We start from the raw sequence: 21,310 nt of genomic DNA, 5'->3' as shown, positions 1-21,310 counted from the left end.
GAATTCGACCCGACTGTGACTGACGTTATTTCTGTGGTACATGGAAACCGGAAAATCTATAACCTAGTTACAAAGTCCAAATACAGTGACAAACCTTTGCCCCACGTTTTTTTTGACACCTTGGTTAACTTTAGGAAAACCTTGGAAGAAGATGGCGTAACATCCGTCTCGATACCATTGATAGGTTGCGGACTCGACAAATTAGAATGGAGCGCGGTGCGCAAAATGATCCATTACGTTTTTAAAAATTCGAAAATAAGAATCACCGTTTGCCGCCTCGACTCTCCGCTTCCTGCCACCGCGCGCCCCTGCATTACACCCCCACCCGTTTGTACTAACCTCCCTGACCCTGTCCCTTCCACATCTGGATTACCCCCCCGCCGCCATCTCCGAAAGGAATCGGAACGTCCGACCAAACCTGCAGCACCTCGTTCGATTCCACCTCCACCCCCACCCACTGACGTCATCATGCCCCCCCCTGTCGGGCCTCCGCGTCCCGCTAGGAGATACTCCCCCGCTACTTCCAGGCCGACGAACCCTTCCTTACACTCCTGTTCCCCTCCCCCCTCGCCCCTCCCACCCACCTCTGATAACGACGACAGTTCCGACTTGCTCACGGACGCTGAATACTATACGTGCACTCAACAATTCGACTCCCATATGGAAATTACTGACCATAACCATGACAGTGCTCTCAACACTAACGATGATCAAATTAATGACCCTCACGGTTTCGCATATTTTATTGACAACTTGGACGACATACCAGTATCGGACAATGTCAAAGATACCAATGATGGACTTTTGATGCTCAAAACCAACTATGCGCACTTCATATCGACAGACTGCGCTTGGATCAAGGGTATACCAGCCCAACTTGCCGGCGAGAATATCGTTGACCCAAAAATAGTAATGAAGCCTCGTCCGCGAAAATTTGATATCATTGAATCTAAGCACAATAGTCGACGTATTTTCACCCTAGTATTGAAAACAAAAGGCTCAGATAAAAGCAATCTATACGATATCTTCAAGCTATTGTCCAAACTGAAAACGGCTTTAGCCGATTCAAACCTAAAGTCTCTTGCCCTCCCGATAACCGATGACAGTTTAGACGCTCTCGACCCTCATGTTATACGAAAACTTCTATCCTATATTTTCGCAGACTTAGAAATTCAAATCATCCTTTGTCGAAACACGACTGTCATCCCAGACGAATGTTTACGAAAAGAAATAATCAGAGAATGCCACGAATCGTTAGTCGGCGGTCATCAAGGTGTCACTAAAATATATAACCGCATTAGACAAAAGTATTTTTGGCCCCGTATGAAAGAACAAATCCAAGATTTCATAAGAACTTGCGAGAGTTGCCAAAGAAAAAAATTGGTCAGAGTAAAAACCAAATTGCCAATGATGATAACGGACACGCCTGCCGATGCATTCGACAAAGTGGCATTAGATATTGTTGGACCTCTACCCCTTACTAAATCGAACAACAAATATCTCTTGACGATACAATGCAATTTGACAAAATTCCTGGACGCCATCCCTTTACCTGATGCCACCGCCAAAACTATAGGCGCAGCATTCGCAAAAGAATACATTACACGTTACGGTGCTCCTCGAGCAATACTCACAGACCAAGGACAGAATTTTATGAGCACAGTCATCAAACATCTTTGTAAACTTTTCAAAATTAAGCAAATACGAACCACAGCTTACCGCCCACAGTCTAACGGATCGCTAGAACGCAGTCACCTTGTTCTCACTGAGCACATCAAACACTACACGGATGCTGGTAAAGACTGGGACGATTACATCCGCTTTGCAATTTTTTGTTATAACACCGCGAAGCACGAAGGTACTAACTTCACCCCCCACCAACTAATTTTTGGCTCTCAAGCCAGACTCCCAACAGACGCGAACCCTGCCAGCGCGTATACTCGTTCCTACGATTCCTTCCTTCTAGACTTAATCGCTAACCTATCCAGCATACGAAAACACGCCGCGTCCAACCTACAACAAGCAAAGCATCGTTCCAAGACGTATTACGACCGTAACGTCAACAGCCAAAATTTCGAAGCAGGTCAAAAGGTCTATCTACTGAACGAAACCCGATCCAAATTCGACGACCACTATAAAGGAGTGTATACGATTAAACGTATAATTGACAATATTAACGCTGAAATTTGGATTACCCCCCGAAAAACTAAAATCGTCCATTTCAATAAATTGAAATCGGCACACTTAACCGACTAATTGACCTGGACCGACGCTTGAACGAATACGAACTTGACCTGTCCAGTTTAGTAGACGCTATCCCCTTAGCCCAAAAAGGTATCGTCCAGCCTAAAATTGTATCACCAGAACAAATTATTTCCAGCCTTAAACATATCCCTCACCCGCGTCGTACAAAACCCCAAATTCCTACGCGCCATGCCATCCACCACCCGCGCCTAGAAATAATACCATTTCCCGATGACCTGCCTCCTCGCCCTTCGTCGCTGCTCCGGACCCAATCGGAAATTGAAATGACGGAACTAGGCATATCTAGGCCGCGTAAATTGCTCCCCGAGCAGACCCTTAACGATAGCTCCGAATCACTCGAAGTCTGGCGCTAAGCCCTTCGCTATTAGCAATCATATTCTTTCATTGCTTTATTCTGCCCGTAATAATCTGCAGCCGTAATATAATCATCAGCAGGTTGCATAAGTTTCGTTTATAATATACACAATATCTATCATATATACAAATCTATCATATATACCACCACATTTATAAGATGTCATTTAGAAAATCTTATTCAAATGAATACTAATCCACTTAAACGCGCACTAACATCTAGGCGCTATATTTTAAGACTCTTCTTTGTAATATTCTGTAAGTGATTCAGTACGATAAGATGTCATTTATAAAATTTTTTTTTTCGCATTCAAATGTATACTAACCTACTTAAACGCGCACTAACATCTAGGCGCTATATTTTAAGACTCCTCTTTGTAATATTCTGTAAGTGATTCAGTACGATAAGATGTCATTTATAAAATTTTTTTTTTTTTATTCAAATGTACACTAACCCACTTAAACGCGCACTAACATCTAGGCGCTAGATTTTAAGACCTTTCTTTGTAATATTCTGTAAGTGAGTCACTACGTTTCATGGCCTTCCGCTTCCTTCCGAACATTCTATTTCGTACCCTCACCGAATGTTCTTCCCCAAGGGGGGGCGTGTTACGTCCTCCAGACTTCATATTCCTTTCCCACGCTCTTAGTTACCTTACGCTCTGTAATCTACCCTTATCGTTCGCGAGTCAGCAGGTTCTCCTGTAACTCGCGGCTAGCTTGCCTGCTACATCCGGCAGAAGCGGCAGATCCATCCCAGCACTCAAGCAAGACACCTATCCCTCTAAATCAAGACCGTACCCCTTTTTCCCTTGACCGACTCCGTTGCATTGACCACGAATAAACAATCATATACTTTAAATCGTTTACCTTCCCTTAATACCGATCCCTTTCTATTCCATTTCCTTCCTGCATTGGGAGTAGTAGCACGCGAGTGCATAGTCGACGTGAACGGACCCTACAATAGCCAAATAACACCTTGGCTGGGCGTGGAGTAAGCTCCGATTACCGCTCATCGGAGCCTACGCAATCTACCCCGTAACAGGAACGTAAAAATTTTTTCAAAAATTCGTTTTGAAAGCTAACAATAAACTACAACTTTTATGTAGAGTAATTTTTTTTCAGTTACTTCAAGTTTCCGAAATATATTCGTTTGAAAAAAAACGGCAATTTCTCAAATAATGAATTAAAAAATCTGAAAAAATTCACATAGAGTACCTTTTAGTAGTACTTTGATATAACCAATCATCTGGCAGATCTGAGATGGTCGAAAAAAAAGTGGCCGAGTTGGCGGAGAATCCCTCATATTTGAATAAAAATTAGATACTCTATTTTGTTTTATATTATTGCGATTTTTTTTTTAAATGAGGCACCGTCAAAGTTATTCGGCTAGGGCGCTGACTTTGCTCGAGCCAGCGCTGCCTATGGATTTTTATGTAGATTCAATTCCCAGAAGTCGTGAGCAGATGGTATAGAAGCCTTGTTTAATCTATGACTTAAACTTGACAGACTCGGACAATAGTCAGCTACACATGAACCGTGTCCCGTCGGCACCCTGACACTTCATATGTATTATTATATTCTGAATATTACCCCATTTATTGTGAGTGTGTCATAAAAGTACAAAATGTTACAAAAATCAAGTAATAACATCTATACTAATATCAATAGAATTAGTAGAAATGGTTACTTATTTAAAGTACTAACATAAGTATGATCTGTGCTATCCACTATTTGATCGCAAAAATAAAGTTTATACAATTTCAAATACAAACCGATCCTCTTATAAGGATAGCATCATATCCTGTTGTAGGATGAACATTATAGTACAATTCGGTTTCCTAAAAATAAAACCCAGATATTCATGGTACTCACTGAAATTGTTTATAAAAATAATCTGCCCGCTACTGTAAACAATTCCTGACTATGGAATTGTCGTACAATATCAACGGTAATCAGAAAATATCGACAGCATATGTAGTAACGTTTCAACAATCTGCTAAAACTTAGAAGCCATGTAATATTCGCAATATATTGTTTTCATTAAAGAAATTTTAGAGTGATAATAAAATGAAGAAAAGATTCTCTTAATTCTAATGTTTAAGTTAAGGTCTGGATACTGAGTAAATATTTAATCTTCGAAAACTTGAACCGACTTCGAGCCTGTGACGTCAACGAGTTGTTTGGATGTGAAAGTAGCGATGATCGTTTGTTGCCCAGCCTTCTGCGGTATTAATTGATGTTCCACATGCACCAGCTCACCTGGAGCAACGTCTCTGAACGCCAATGTCTTGTTTCTCGCCAATCCTGGTCCAGCATAGTTGAATTTACACTCCGTCAAGGTCTTCTTCAACGGATTTGTAAAACTCAACGAAATTGCTGCTGGCTTTCCAACTGAAAGGTCGTCTTGAATCTACACAAGTTTATCAATTACATAATATTAAGTGTTATATATTTTATATGATAATAAGTAAAATATATGCAGTGGGAATTGCTACGACAGAATGGTCCGTCGTCTTGTATAGTTTAATGCGCATGCGCTACAATGCGCGAGACCAATTATTTGCCAGAGCGCTCGCACGGCGAACAATTTGACTTCAACACCTCCTATATCGTGACAGTGTCGAGAAACTGAATACCCAACCAAATGCGCATGCGCGAAATCGAGTGATTCCTTAGCAGCCCCCTGACACTCGCCACTGCTCGTATACTAAAAAATTGTACGCGTCTTGTCCCTGTTTTTTAGTTCCTCTACGTGGCGCTAGTAGACTTCTGACACGCTCGCCGCCCTCGCTGACCGCGCGCAAGCTCGTCAGGTAACTACCAGCGCCACTAGTGGTGGAAATTGACGGCAGAATCGAGGGACATTTTGCGAACCACTTTTAGCAGCGTGTGTCAGGGGGCTGTTCCTTAGTAAATTCAACTTAGTTGTGCCTAGTTGTCCATCTGCTTGTGGCAGACGTTTCGAGGTTATGTCGCGCTGAGACTTTGAGGTAGCCAAAATGTGACGGATTTGCATCTGAATCATATATTTGAATCAACATAACCCTGAACCGCTCAAAAAGATGAAAAACTTTACGCATGCTTACTTGGGTGTTCAATTTCCGGAGACTGTCACGGTACAGTTCTGCAACAATTTGGCATTGAAGAGGGTCTCGACTATTCACGTCAAATAGATTGTAAATATTTTCAACCCTGTTTTCAAATAGAAATACCTATATTACTATCGGAATACTTTCCATTCGTTTTTTCTCATTGAAGCGAATTTGGTAATAAGATTCACAGAAATTCTGAACATCCTATTTTCCTTAGTACAATTATAAGTTTTATTCGTGACGCGTATTGCTTGGTTCTATCTTGAACAGTCCGCACTTAGATTGAAGTCCAACTTTACCTTAATGGTAATAGGTGGTTTCAAAACCTGAAAATCGTCTTCTTCGGCCCATGTTTGTCTTGTCTCTTTAACTGTAGCGATAGCATACAGCTTCATGATGGCATACTCAACCAACTTATCCAGGTAGTCATCAACAGTTACAGTTAATTTCAATTTTTCCGCTGTAAAATATGCATTACCGTGAAAATTGTCTCAATAATGTCAGATAGGTGAAAATTCAAGTGTCAAACTTACTGCCACCGGGCTGAACGGTGAATTCCCCAGTTGCCCTTTTCACTAAATTGGCTTTCACTCCGGTATAGTAGACACTTCCGGCTGACAAAATCGCGCTGATATTGCGTGGTTGGTTAGACTTGTTTTCAATGCGAACTGTCACGGCAAAAGGCTCTCCGATCTTGATTCTTTCTAGCTCAACCAGATCAAATTCAACGTCTTCTTTAGCTGGATCAGGAACCGCGTAAAACCTCTTTGCCCTCTCCGTACCACGGACCGCCCTGTACAGAGTTAAGCGCTCTGCATCGGTACCTATAAGTGTTTCCAGCAAAATGAATTATCACTCTGATTTGAAATTTGAATTACGAAATTAAACCAGATGAAGTACTTTCAGTGATTCGGACATCGATATCTTACCTTCCTTAGCTTTGTAAATTGAAGTGATATCTTGTCTGTCTTTGTCACCGTTTGGGTCAAAAATGTACGGTGCTTTGGTCAGAATCATACGTCCAATGCTGTAATTGAAAAAAATGAAAAGTCAGTCAGATGTCAGGACAACTCGATGTAAAAAATGAAATCCAAATGAATAAATAACATCGGTAATACACATTACGTACTGGTACTTGTTGCATTCTATTTTACTCCAACCGAAATCACTTTCGCTATTTTCTTTCCACCGCATTAAATCAGCGTTGACGGAAGCTAGCATGAATGGAACATCGTAATTGTATCCAACGGCACCTTGCTTGATTGCTTCAACAGATGTTGGTCCACATTGATAAAATCCATCGGAAGTTTCCTGAGGCGTAGCATCAATCGCCTGCCAACCACCGTATCCCATGGGAAGATCTGGCCTAGCCATCCACACGTCATTCCACACGTGGTAATTCCAGACTGAATCTTCGCCTAGGGGGTTCTCCGGATCGTATTCAAGCTCTTCATTATCGGCGTTATAATAACGATCAACGGACAAAGAGGCATTTGCATCGTGTGCAGAGACCATATTCGAGATGACCCTCGAAGGTATACCCAAAGCCCGACAAACGGTCGTTACTACGCCGGCAAAGACCCAACATTGCCCGTAGTTTACCGCCTCTCCACTTTTCAGAAATTCTTCCAGGATTGGTACGCTGCCAGTCCATGAAGCGGGGGCAGTTCCATCAGAGTACTCCCCGTCCCATCGACCGGTAAGAACACCTTGATCATCATTTGAATTAACCTGAGGACAAACAATACTCATTTACAAATTATGAACGCCATCGTAAGTGAATTGTATGCACGCGCGTTTTTGCGTGAACGAGTACCCATTTTCATGAGTGCGCCAACAGCAATCCCACCTGGATCCATTGATCGTGAGTTATATTTACAAAAGAAAAAAATTCGCACTGTACGGACAGCTTCCAAATCGATTACTTACAATTTTCGATATGGCTCTGGTCATTTTAATGGGATCCCCACGAGATATTGCCTTGATGCCCGACCTTTCAAGCAGCAGTTGACAAGCCGGAAGAACGCAGGCATCGAACTGACCAAAAATCCATTCCCTGCCACGACAGCTTCCCAAAGCACCAACCCAGACCTTTCCAGTGTCGTTTGTCACGTACTCATCCAGCAGTCTTTGATTTTCCATATACACAAGGTCCTCTGTGGATAAGTGAAAAATCTGGTTAATCTCATGCATGAAAATGGTATTCAACGCAAACCACATATCTTCTAGTCTTCCCTGCACCTACCTTTTACCCATGGATTAAACAAGATATAGATATCTTTTTCCAATTGAAAGGTGTTGGGAGCTTTCTTACTGCCCAACGTAGTTGTTTCTATATTCAGTTGCCAAATGCCGACTGGGCTGTCAACGGGGCTCCGAACTTCGACGGACAAATCCTCCGCACTGGAACCAACCATACGTACACCCCAGGATTCTAAATCATGTAGATAAGTATCTCTGTTGGTGACAGTGTTGATTCCTCTGGTCCCCTTCATCACATTAGGATTTGGGCCAAAGTTGAACAACAAACGAACGATGTCCGTTGAGTCCACGTATGGCCGGTTGAAACGCACAGCCACATTGAAGGGTTGTCCCCGTCGGAGAACCGGCGTTGGTGGCTCCAGGTGTACCAGCTCGTAATTTCCTGTGTGATGTGCGACTGCATTTTCCTTCTCGTATAGATAAACAGAGTCCACAACCAATGGCTCAGAAGACGTCATCTTGGAAACCCAAATTCGACGTAAGTATTAGTTACCGGTAGGCTGTGGTTATAATTATTTCACCACCAATTATCTACCTGAAACAGAAGAATGCACAAAAGTTAGTCACGATCCTAGTCACAATTTTTTCAGAGAACCTTCCACGGAGCTTTGATATCAAGAATCTTTTTTCGTAGTCACAAAAACTTAGTGGAGTTACTGCAAAATTATTCACTAGTCTGCCAGCACATTCTATGAAGATTCTGATGTATAATTTTGATTCAGACTTATTGCAGTCTTTCGCCAGGTTCATCTAACTATGCTATTTACTCGAAAAACTGTTGAATATCTACTCAAATTCTTCAACGGATCTTATACTGCAAAATCTGCTTACAGGTCTGCACTAAAATAAGGATGCAAACGATAAGTGATCTGCTGCATAACCTGAAGAATCCGATCAATTTACTAGAACAATATTTACCGATATTGTTACTAGAGTAACTGGATTTGATTCAACGATGCAACTTTCAACTGTTAACCAATGACTATTCGCTAAATTTAGTGCACTTATTGGCATTAAATAAATTTTCCCTTGAGCGGCCCTTTAGTCGGTAGAATAAAATCTAGTCGTTCGATTGTTCATTCGAGGCCCATCATTCATCCTAAATTCTAGGAGAATGATTTAACAGATTCAAATGAAATTCAGTGACAATATCGAATACTTGTTAAAGAAGGTTTTTAATATAATTCTCTGAAAATCATAATGGTTTCAGAAACATTATTTAGGTATTTATAAAAAAAAAGTGAGGTTCCTAATCCGACATCTGTATCAATGGGATTGATATATCAGTGACAAGACGACTGATTCGATCCGCAGCGATATCTTCAATCGAACCAAAATGGAAAATCAAATTGAGGAACTCATTACAAAAATTGAATGGCTCTCAAAATATCTGATCAAACATCTTGAAAAGTGACAACAAATTAATCAAAAGTTCAAAATGAGTCTGGCGAAAAGTGACTCATATTAAGAACAATTTAATGGAAGATCATCCGGGAAACAAGCCATCTGAAGAAGACGGCCGGTAATCGATGTTGATATGAATGGCTCACCACGCTACTGTGAAATTCCAACGTGAGAACATTTAAAATAAGTTCCACACAAACCGTACAAATCTGAAAACAACTGAGAGCATCCTGCCCGGTATACGAAAGATTTTGGCAAAATCGGAAAAAAACTGTGAAAGAATATGCGCAGCAGCCAGTTGATTGTGGAAAATGAGGAACAAAACTGAAATTTATATATATCGTATATCATAAAATTAACAAAAACATTACGGAAAAATATTTAAACTTGAAAGACAGAATCTGGTTTTCTTCGAAGACACATAATAACAAAGTAATTTAAGCACTCCGAACACAGCCGAACTCTTAACCTTGACGTGATCCGTCTCGCCGTACCAGCTAGCTTATATATCTATAACCCGCCTAAATTACCTGCTGAACTTTTTGTAAGCTACACAGTCTTTGTACGTAACGCACCGCAAGAAAAAAAGTTGAAACAATCAAGCGCTGGTTTTTATAATTTTTTATGGTAAATACCTATGATATTACAATCCTAAAATATTTTGTTTGTAAAATTTTTTTCACTGACAACCAAGCGAAAATTCTTCAGGGGAATGTTTACTGACCTTCAAAGTTAAATATACGTTTTAATATACATGATAAATTACGAAACGTAAAACCGATTAGAATGTACGACTTCTTGGTAGAGAACTGTTGGGCGGATCAAAGGGTGAATGACCTGGCCGATACAAACTATGAACCAGACGAGTGAAATACGTGAGCTAGTTTCCGAAAAATTGACCACTTTCAATTTGACCTACTTTCATTTTTTAATATCGTCCAAATGTATGGAAGTTATTAAAAATTTGTTTCACTTTTTTCTGTGCTCGTTAATATTGATTCTATACTACGAGAAATTCTTTCAGAGATATTTCACAAGAAATAAAAGATTCTCCAAGCTCAAACATTTTACGAATGATGTAGAACAAGCATAAGAACCTGAGGAGGGCGAAGATCTTTTATTAATTTTCAAATCCAATACAATTAATCAGAAATCTCTTTTTTTTTTGGCAACACGCATTTCAATTCTACATGCATACACGTTCAAACGATATTGGCGGGCTAAGGTTTCGAAAATGGAACGGTGTTTATAAAATATTTGATGTCAAAATTAGGCGGTCAGCAAAAATATTAGGCACGAAACAACTATTGTTATTACAAAATTTATTTTAGGTATTTAACGTTATTAACAAAAAGTACTATTCTTTATATGAGTCAGATGGATTCGAACTTTGGTTCAAGATCAACATGGCTTCTGTTAGATACACTTGTAATTATATTCCTGCTCTAGACTAATTTTCTGAGCTCGTAGGGTGTGAAATGTTTCTCGCCAACCAAAATAACAGCCACAGTAGCTGAAATACAATCTCACCTTCGACAAATTATAATCATTTGTACGTGTTTACATTTATTGAAAAAAGCAATGGGTTCAGTCACCCATTAAATGAATTTCAAACTTTATCACGGTTCTATTCCTAACTTTTACTGCTACCGTAGTTTAGTGATAATATGAACTCAGAAGACTGTCTGAAGCTCAGCCGATTCTTCTCACGTGCAGTGATTGACTCTGTACCTTTACGCAAGGTATAAAGTCTAAGATTACTAAACTATAGATATCAGCTACGTGTGAGCGATCTGTTACCCAACCAGCGAAACAAGAAAACTCAGAGACCGGTTTTATTCCTCGGTTTTTTTTCTGTCGTCTTCTTAACAATATATTTCACCATGTGTAATTGTTTGTACTTAGGAGAGTCCTTGACTGTTCCAGTATATGGACGGCAAATTGCCAAGTTGGACACCATCCATAGACCATATGAAAACTTGTCTGTTGCTTGTTTAAATTTTTTTACACAAATGCGGTAACGAATATTCGTGTATATGCTATCCTGATGCTGTGCCAATTATTAAAACTATCGATGTTCAGTCTAGGAACAATTAGCATGCATCTAGGTATAGCAAAAGATTCAGCACTTAAAACTGCGAAACAAGTTATGAGCAATCGTATACCATACCTTACATAATTGTAAACACACCACGTTTCTATTGAGCACAGACAAATTCTTTCCGGTCCATAAGACCGGTGCTCTTAAACGGTGATCCTGATAATTTGAACGTGTTCTTATTTTGTTTAGTAAAAATTCACATCATTTATCTATTTTATTGATATGTTTACACGATGAAGGATTCGCAGCCTTTACGTGAAAATTAAGTGGGAAAACCCAGACTGTAGATTTTCAGAATGCCGACGATTGGATTTCCCGATCACGAAGACTGATCGGTATGTACTTATGCGTAACTAGTTCCGTATTCATTTGAAATAACAATTACCATAGTAGTATATGCACTGAACAGGCATTTTTGATTTTTTGTTTTGTGTTTCATGGTTCAACAGTAAATGTCGATAGTTTTCAGTAAAATAAACGTTATTGTATTTGCATAATACTGGACTCAAGTCTTATATACGGCGCATGAACACTGTCGTAATTATTGAAACATAGAAAACACGTGTTCACGTGGGATGTTTTATTTGCGAACATGTTATGCTTGTATAATATTGGAATAAATATGAAAAAATTACCTCGTGCTCGAAACTTAAGGACGTCCGCAAAGATGTTCATGAAAAAACGTAATAAAGCCAAAACCTAAAATTAAATTCTAACAGTTAATGTGATGACATATATGGCTACAAAAGTTCCCACGACACATGAAACCCTCTTCAAACATTGATTATTAAACGTAAGCAGCTCATCGTGTTAATAATTTCAGGGGAGTAACATCATTCTATTATTTTTTACCGCAAGTCAACATTGCTTGACCGATTCTGATTGCTAACAGCGCATTTTATTCATGAATGAATTCTCCGTATATCGTTTACGTTAGTTTTTGAGTAACAACAACGTATTCATTCCTAAATCACAAGTTGATTATCTGTAAATTAGTTAACGATCTTACGTATAATCAGATTTTTCTTACCAGCCCACGAACTTAGAACAAATCTCTCTCAGACAATTAGCAATGTATTAATTCGTGAATTGAGTACGGTATTGTTCATCGAAAATGGACGAACTGTATGGATTGTTTTTGTGAAAAAAAGCGTCATGATGCGATTTCTTTAACAGGCTGTTTACACGTCAACTTGAATGTTTAAAAATATTTTTCTGTATCACAAGGACTTTTTAAATCAAAGGTGTTCGATTTAATTAGTTGAATTTCACTTTTCAATCCATTGTTGTGGCATATTTTTGAACTGATTGTACGTCCCATACATGTTGAAGAGCCTCCAGTTTTTAAGCCCCCCCCCAAATATTACTCGCAGGTCTTCAGTTATTCATTAAAAAAAATAAAATTCAAAGACCGGTGTACTATAGGCATACATTTATGTTGTATATTTATAGATACACAGAAGCAGGAACTAAAAATCAATCATTCATTTACACCGAAAGCAGGAACAGCTTATACCCGGGTGAATGACGAAAGAATGAAAACAACTGAAAACAATAGCAGCTTTGAGTCCGGTTGAATCCAGTTTTGCGATACCGATATTAAAATTTAAAACAATAGCTTGGATGACTTGGTAAATATCTGTTTCAAGACCAATAAGTGGCTGATGTTTACAATGGATTGGTATGTATTGTTACAGTTACAATTTTCACACTCAAGTAATTATAACTTGTAAAACGTTGGTCAAAGTGCTTAAAGAATGACGTTCCAAACCGTAGAAAACATTTGGAATTTTTTGTCACGATTTGAACTAGATTTATAGCATTTTGAACTACCGCAAGAAGGATCCAATACCAAAAATAGTCAAAGCTTCAATGTTATTCACAGATTCACATTGTTTCAAAACGTTGAAGTACTCAAACAGAAGTAAATGGATGGAAAACGAATTCTTCAAGGCATATAAAATTTCATTAATTTTTTTTTTTTTTTTAAGAACTTACATCCGTCCAGAAGAATCAAACAGTAATGGACAGAGACGGAATATAACTATTACAGATTAGATCAAATTGAAATTGCGTTCTATTTCGAACATGACAAAATTTAAAAGAACCAAATCCGTAAATACATAACTATAAAACGAGTCATTCGGATTGATTTTCGTATCATGCGATCAGCTTTCTTATAAAATTCTAATCAGTGGATATCACAATGAATCTGTTTTTTATTTGTTCAAATCTTTCTTCGTTTTTTGGGACTTGTAAAACCGGTGTGTCAAGTATTATATAACTTCGCATGATAAAAATTCACAGAATTCCACAACGTATTGGTAATCGTTTGCATATTAATTGTATCTGAATATGATATGAAGAAATACAGGGTGTCTCATTTTAAAATTCAATCCAGTTTAATATCTCGAAATCCAAAAATTTGAGTGAAAAATGTTTCAAGCAAAAGTTGTAAGGTTTGATGGGGGGAAGAAAATGAAAGTGTTATATATTCCGTAAATTGACCTGCCAAGGTCAGATGATGGTTTTTTTTTTCAAATAGAACAGTATTTTCTTTTTTTTATCGGTATCTGAAAGGGCATTAAATTCTGCATGAAAAAATACTCATACACTTACCGTTTATACTCGATTGATGATGAGATTCAAGCTGGTCAAATCAGACAGTGGAATATTTTTTTTCTAAATATCATTATTTTTTTTTTTTATTCCATTTTTCTGATTGGTTTTTAAAAAAAATAATTTTTTAATTTTACAGTTCCAAGTTTTATTATTTAAAAATTTTCTTATTTCAACTATTTTCAAAAGGATGTTTGTTTATGGTAGAGGAAACTTTGAAAATAAAACGTTATTCCTAAACCGTATTTACGATAGGAAATTACGTACGGTTATAAATCACTTCAATAAAAGTTCGAAAAAATTTCCGCGCGCTTCAAAGCACTGCTGAGCTCTCACTCGACGTTATTCGACCGTGGATAGCAGTACAGCTCTTGAAATAACGCGACACGCGTTGATAATTCGTTAAATTGTTATCGTAAATACGGATTACGAATAGCGTTTTATTCCACAAGTTTCCGATAGAATGAACAAAAATCCTCTTAAAAATAGTTGAAATATGAAAATTTTTTGTTAATAAAATTTCGAATTGAAAAATTAAAAGTTTAAATGAATAAAATTAAGGTTACAGCTCGAAAAAAAATACAGATATTTAGAAAAAAAGGTAAAAGGTAAGTAAAAAAATATACCGTTCCATTTATGAAACACTTAGTTGACCTTCATCTGACCTTGGCGGGTCATTTTACGGAAAATCTGACGCTCTTGTTTTCTTTCCCCCTTCGAACCTCACAATTTTTGTTTAAAACATTTTCCAGTCAGACTTTTGATTTTAGAGATATTAGACTGGATTAATTAAAATAAGACACCCTGTATAAAGACCGTGAGCCCTGGATTATAATTTTTCATTACTTATCGTGATATAAGCAAATTGTTGGTTTAGGTCGAAAGTGATTGTTTCTAATTTCTACAGTTAATAGTAACTTATGTGAATGATTTAAGATTTTTCACTGTAACCCTCTGAAAAATGCTTAATTTTTTTCACGTAAGCATACCTCAAAAACTGTCGCTCGCAGGGACAAACGTTGAAACATTTGAAACGAGTTGTCGGCAAATGATATTATAAAAATTAAAACATTACAGCTCTTGCTTCCTGGTGACTTTTTTTTTTTTTTTTTGTTTGCAGCTTATATTTTGCAAGGTACATTTACTGGGAAAAAAAAACAGCATTTTGGAAAGGGTTAAGTTTAGAAAACTTATGGAAATATAATTCATTCATTCACATAAAGACTTTTCGAATGGTCTTACAAGTGTCGAAATTTTGAAAGAATTGCACGGTGTCAACGAAAACAGGTTGCTGATTTCACGAGGAATGGTTTAATACCACATTAGTCACCTACCTTAAGGCTTTTTTTTTCACGTTGCTTGTTATGGTCTTAAGATAATGCCTTTGGGCAGTCGTCTTTCAAAGTCCTTGCTTATTGAAAACAGCCGCAATTCCTTATCGGTGTTCTTTACGGAACCTCAGTACGAGATGTGAGCAAACAAATATAATAAAATGTGTGCCAACCATGTTTCCATATTTATCTTCTAATCCTTAGACCGCCGCTGATTTTAATGTGTATTCAAATAATCCATATTTAGATGATTTGACTATAGTTTGGCCAATATGCAGTATACGGCAGCATAAAGTTTAAAAACAACACGTTACTTCATACTGAAAGCGAAAGACCAGCGGTTTGTCTTCGAAAGTGTTTTCAACTTGATCTTCACACGTGAATGGAAAGGCCTCACCATTACATGGCCTTGACCTCAAATGTTTGTATACAGTGAACTTGCAGTTTATTAGCATATCAAACAAGATCTTCATCAAACATTGAATAAGAGAGGGAGTGTTAAGTTCTTATCCAATCATTTCTCAATGTCAAGAGCGTCAGCTAACCAACGTCGGGAAACACCAAATTATTTATATTTATCAGAATCTTGAGGCAGTCCCAGACTAATTCCAAGGATTTTACTTCACATAAACCGTTTACATGTTATTAATCGGAACACGCAACATGTCAGGTCAAAATAATAGAAAGGATTGTAATTATGAGCATATCCAAACAAGACTGAGTGCACTTCGCAGTTCACATTATTACCATATTTATTATTTTGCCCAGAAATGGACTTCGCACATCTACCAGGCACAAGTTACAGTCATTAAACTGAACTTTGATCAAACTTTCAACTAAATCACGAAACCTATAACTTTAAACCTATTCAGACTGATTGTGAGTTTAACTTGACTATGTTTGGGACAAGAGTTGGCATATGGAGGACATACCCTATCAGGTGTGTCAGGATGGACAAGCTATCATTATTATTTTTACTGATTGTTATTGGAGGCATGTATGTTATTTGTTTATCGAGAATCCCGCGTAAAGTGAGCTACCTCCAGACCTCGACATCTTAGAATTTATTTTCCTTTTAAAATTTTCCAGTGGTATGTTGGAGTATCGTCCTTGATTCGTCTTCAATATTTTTCGTGTATCCGTTTGAGTTTACGGAAGTCAAAGTTTACTGGTTTATGATATACAACAAATTTATCTGGAAATTGGAATGTTGTATCGACGGAAACAAGTTGGTGATCGATCGATTCGTCTTGAATCGATGTGTAAAAAAAAAATACATTTTGTATTTCGTGAAAACATTTTGGTTGCCAAAAAATTTTTTCAAGTAGAAAAAGAAAATTTCACCTGTAAGCGTGTAATTTTGGAAATTTTGAAATTTTGTTCGGATCCCACGCTCAACGACTTCGTTCTACAGGTAGAGAAATTTGAATCTCATTTACCACGGAACAATATGAAAGATTATTTTGCCTATTCTTACAAATTATATCATTTATAAAAATTCAGAAACTTTCCTTTCAAATTTTGAAAAAATGTTGAAAAACCGAGAAAGTTACTTTCGCGTAATGAAACACAACCGTAAAGGCGACATAAAATCGAAAGTATCAAGGTCTCGAGGTGGCCCACTTCACATGGAATGCCTCACATGACCATTTATGATCATATGCAAAATCTGTCCCTATTATGTGCTATCGAATTATAGGTATATATAATATATGATCTTATACAATTTTACATATTCATGCATTTTATTTTCTTAAAGTTGTATTGGGTATTTTTATGTGAAACGTTTGCGTAAAAGTACCTGAAAAGAGCCTTCTTCTTCCATAAGGCTATTTTCCTCGTGTATGAGGACAAGAGCGAATGAACTTCGGTGCCGTTTGAATCAAAGAATTTGAAAATATTGCTCACATTTATAAAAAATTACGAATCGAAGGATATCAATCTATTACACCGCTTACCAACAGTAATTTCTTCAAGATTGCTATACGTAAATGTTATCAGTCCAGATTGATGTCATATTTATGCTTTTCGTTAAAACATGCTACATTCAACCGGTTGAACGGCACGAATTTAAAACTATTTGATGGAATGCCCCTCGCTGAGGAATCGATCGAAGTTGAAAAAAAAAAAAAAAATTTAAAAGAGAAACTCTGCCATTTTAAATATCTAAATCTACAATGTTGAAAATAAATTCTATCTTATATCACTGCTACTCCATAATTTTTGGGTGTTGAGTGCTGTATAATGTACAGTGTGCATACCTATATCACCATTGAACTACCCGTTTGCCTTGTATTATAATCAAGATTCAGAAAGAATATATCTGGTGAGGTGTGACATGAAGTTCTAAATGTTAAGGCTAATGTGTTTTTCGTCCAGAAGAACAAATTAAAGTTTTTCAACTGCGATTGGTGCAACGATTAAGTGAAATGAAACACAAGTATGAGGTTGGTTTGTCATTACAAGAAGATTTATCCCATCCCAGATATAACTGAGTGCGCGTAAATTTTTCACAACAATGAGAGCAATATTCTTAAAGTATTGCTATCGTTACAAGAACACGATATGTCCTGAATTGTTATCAAAAAAAAAGTTTTGAAAAAAGCAGGGAACAAAATATGTGCTAAAGGCAAACGATCTTTGCCATACTAACAATAAGAAGTAACAGAACAATTATTGCTCTACATTTACTGCGTGAAAATTCTTCTCGGGAAATATTCGGCGAAAAGTTAACAATAAATGCATACATCGAGTGGAATAGACATTTTGCACAGACAAAGTTATCTGAAATTATCATATTTAATGTATTCAATTATTATTATGTTGAAGAGTTACAATCGCGTGTTTTATAGTAAAACCAGTATTTTATGTGTGACCATAATGATTATGCAATACTTCTATACAACGATAAGCTTTTTCCTGTGTTATACAGATTTGGTATCGAGGAAGACACTGGATAAGTATACTCACAAACAGATACATAATGCCCATTAATATTCTCACTCAAACCTGAACCTGCAGCCAAACGGTCAATTTGCATACGCATGTTTTTTTTTTGAAATGCATCTGGAATATGTGTATATACATATATGTATATAATCATAAAATAAGCTTAGTTGTCGTAAATTTAATCTCATGTCAGTTGACATAAAGCTCAAAGATTAACTAAGCAAGTCAGATATCTTTTTGAACGGTTTCTTTGTTAAAAACTTCAGTTACACCTACATATTACAGTTTGAAATAAACTACGAGAACGAAACGAACGATATTTGTATTTTGTAATTGGAGCGAAAGAATATACGTTTTTAATTAGTAATCAATTTCGAGTTTTACGATTCAAGCAAGTGATCGATATCTTTACTTAATCCGCATATAATTTTGCAATATAAATATCACTGCGTTAAATCTATAAATAATGTGCGGATATTTACGCAAATACAAAGATGCATCCGTACGTATGTGAGTATTAATGAATCCGTTACATCTGAATTACAAAATGCAAACGGTATTTCTATTTTACGTACCTGACGCTATTAAATGTAATCCATATTTTATCATCATCTTATTTACAAACAACAAATTGTTACAAAACTTTATATTCAACTAATTAAGGATTCCCCCATGACTGCAACAAATTGACGTTATAAACAAAGTACAAAATAAGCTTGTATTTGAGAAAAGTATTTTGTCATAGGTAGGCGCGTTACGTCTTTTAACATGCACAATGAATTATTCACTTCGAGCAGCAATTTATGTTTAATCTTCAATATAACACTAGGCAGTCTTTCATTATTCCTACTAATGGCTCGGGAGATGTCGTCGTCAAAGAATTGTGAAACGCCCAACTGCGTATCCGTGTTTGATTCACCTGACCATGCTACCAACGTCTTGCGTAAGACCGGAGCTGATTTTAAGTCAGAAAAATTCCTGAGGCCTGATGAGGCCAGAATCGGTATCAAGCATTTAGCATTGCGCTTCGTCGCAACAAGGTCAGATTGCATACTGCGACGGTGTCGCGATAAATAAATCATCACTGCATTTCGGACGATGCTCTAATTCTATTGAATGTGAATCACCATCTCAGCCATTACACACACTTCCGTGCCTGGCATTTCGATACCGTAAAAAGAATTCACACGGCGTATGCACGGCTGAAAATGCACGCACGTGACACGCATACTATACTTGATAAGTCACGGAATGAGAAAAGGCAGTGCCGGTCACTTTCTGTTGTTATTCCCGATCGGTTTCGATGTCAAAAAGCTCACGCCTGTACGGCTCGCGTGATGTTTTGATAAACGTTGATATTGATTCAATACTTGCACGTGGAGTGACGTAGGATTGTATAAGCTGCTGTAATTCTCGACAAGTTGAAACGATGTTAAAGATATTTCATTCCATCGCTATTAAAACGTTATAAGATGTTATTCTGAACTGAACATTCCACCGAAACATTCCTTTTAAAATGTACACACCTTACCGGTTACAAGGCAGAACCATTTGCTGTTCGAGAATCACAACGATCATTTAAGGACAAAACAACCAAACGCTGCTCACGGCGAGTACGTAATATCAATGCTATGTCGGGCAAATGTGAAGTGGATGGAAAGGATCATCGATGTAACGATTTTTTCAGGCAAAGTACAGACTCATAATCTACAGGCACTGAACAAGAATTTATTAAATACTTCAATTCATTCTATATAACCATTTGAATTTCCAAAATATCGTAACTCGCGGCTCGGACATTTTTTCGATCAAGAATTATCAACCCGAGTCACTCGGTCTATACAAGCATTGCAAACTCACATTTCACCGCTCGATTAATAGTTAATGAACAATCTTTTCATCTTTCACATGACAAAGAATTAATCGTGTTATGTAACGAGACTGTATCCATTGCTATGTCGAAGCGATCGTGTTAAATTAAAAGTTGGAAAATGTGTGAACATTCTTTCGAGTAAAAATAAATCGATGTGATTTATGGTTATCGTATTTAATGTAAAAAAAAATTATTTACCGACCTTGTAAGATGCCTCGTTCGACGCCTGAAGAAGGAGACAGGAATTTTCAGCCTCACGCTATATTTAAATATTTAAATCTTTGTTTTCTCGGATGAATTTGTGGTACTCGAATGTTTGCCGCAATCTCACTGCCGTTTGGGGACGCGAACAGCCTTTTATATACTAGTTACAACTTCCTTCCAGCTAACCGCAACATCCCCACTATACTATTTGTCGACAACCCGTACCTGCAATTCCGTGCAGTTATAGTCGCATTATAGGTCGTGGAATAAAATCAAGCAATGTCCCAAGATTCAAGGACGACGATATGTTTGGCTCTCTATTTAGCTACTTCTTGATTATGTGACGTTCCGAGTAAACTGAATCAGTCTTCGGCATTATGGTTATCGATTCCCAGCTGACACATGCATACAATGACTCTATAATTGCCAACATGCATTAATTATCGCATATCCGATTCGTATTAATTGCTTGTACCTATAAAATATTGAAACTGATTCAGTAATTACGGTTTGTGAATGCCGAAGATTTCTTGGGGAACTATAAAATCTTTAATCAATTTACGTAGAAAAGAACACCATTTTTCAACAATACATTTCATGTTTTAATTTTTACCGCGTCTCAATTTACTTGCAACGCGTTTTCATGCTGTCTGCAGATAACAAAAGTCTGGCACGAAATTTGTAATTCCTACATCAACGACTTGATCTTGGCTCATAATTACTTATGATTTTGTTAAGTTTCTTGTGTTGTCGTGAAAAAAAAAATGTTTCGTGATGATTTGAAATTTATCAAATGCCACTATTTTCAAACATTTGTCACAGAATTTGTTATTAGATCACATTCCGTGTGAAT

At 37.3% G+C, this 21,310-nt stretch overlaps 1 protein-coding gene across 3 annotated transcripts; it reads right to left on the bottom strand.

Annotated features, from left to right (window-relative positions):
• Positions 1–4,199: 4,199 nt before the first annotated feature.
• Positions 4,200–20,603, bottom strand: LOC124177201 (hemocyte protein-glutamine gamma-glutamyltransferase-like). 3 transcript variants are annotated; one of them, XM_046559333.1, is made up of 8 exons: positions 20,456–20,603; positions 7,960–8,511; positions 7,644–7,870; positions 6,844–7,445; positions 6,644–6,741; positions 6,248–6,538; positions 6,014–6,174; positions 4,200–5,032 (listed from the first exon to the last, which is right to left on the bottom strand). In XM_046559333.1, exons 2-8 carry the CDS (start codon positions 8,432–8,434, stop codon positions 4,751–4,753), a joined length of 2,136 nt encoding a protein of 711 aa, XP_046415289.1. In that variant the 5' UTR covers positions 8,435–8,511; positions 20,456–20,603; the 3' UTR covers positions 4,200–4,750. The 3 variants fall into 3 exon arrangements, with proteins under 3 accessions (XP_046415289.1, XP_046415291.1, XP_046415290.1); XM_046559335.1 differs by having other exon boundaries at positions 7,960–8,434; positions 20,456–20,594; XM_046559334.1 differs by having other exon boundaries at positions 7,960–8,507; positions 20,456–20,592.
• Positions 20,604–21,310: the final 707 nt, after the last annotated feature.

The sequence above is a fragment of the Neodiprion fabricii genome, chromosome 3, assembly GCF_021155785.1.
Source record: "Neodiprion fabricii isolate iyNeoFabr1 chromosome 3, iyNeoFabr1.1, whole genome shotgun sequence".
NCBI lineage: Eukaryota > Metazoa > Arthropoda > Insecta > Hymenoptera > Diprionidae > Neodiprion > Neodiprion fabricii.
Note: the sequence above shows the minus strand (reverse complement) of the source record. Positions and strands in the feature narration are given on the sequence as shown.

Coding starts and splice junctions, on each gene's coding strand:
- LOC124177201 (XM_046559333.1), bottom strand. CDS start 8,434: ATGACGTCTTCTGAGCCATTGGTTGTGGACTCTGTTTATCTATACGAG. Junction 6,539..6,643: donor AATTTACAAAGCTAAGGAAG/GTAAGATATCGA, acceptor AAACACTTATAG/GTACCGATGCAGAGCGCTTA. Junction 5,033..6,013: donor AACCACCTATTACCATTAAG/GTAAAGTTGGAC, acceptor AAACTTGTGTAG/ATTCAAGACGACCTTTCAGT.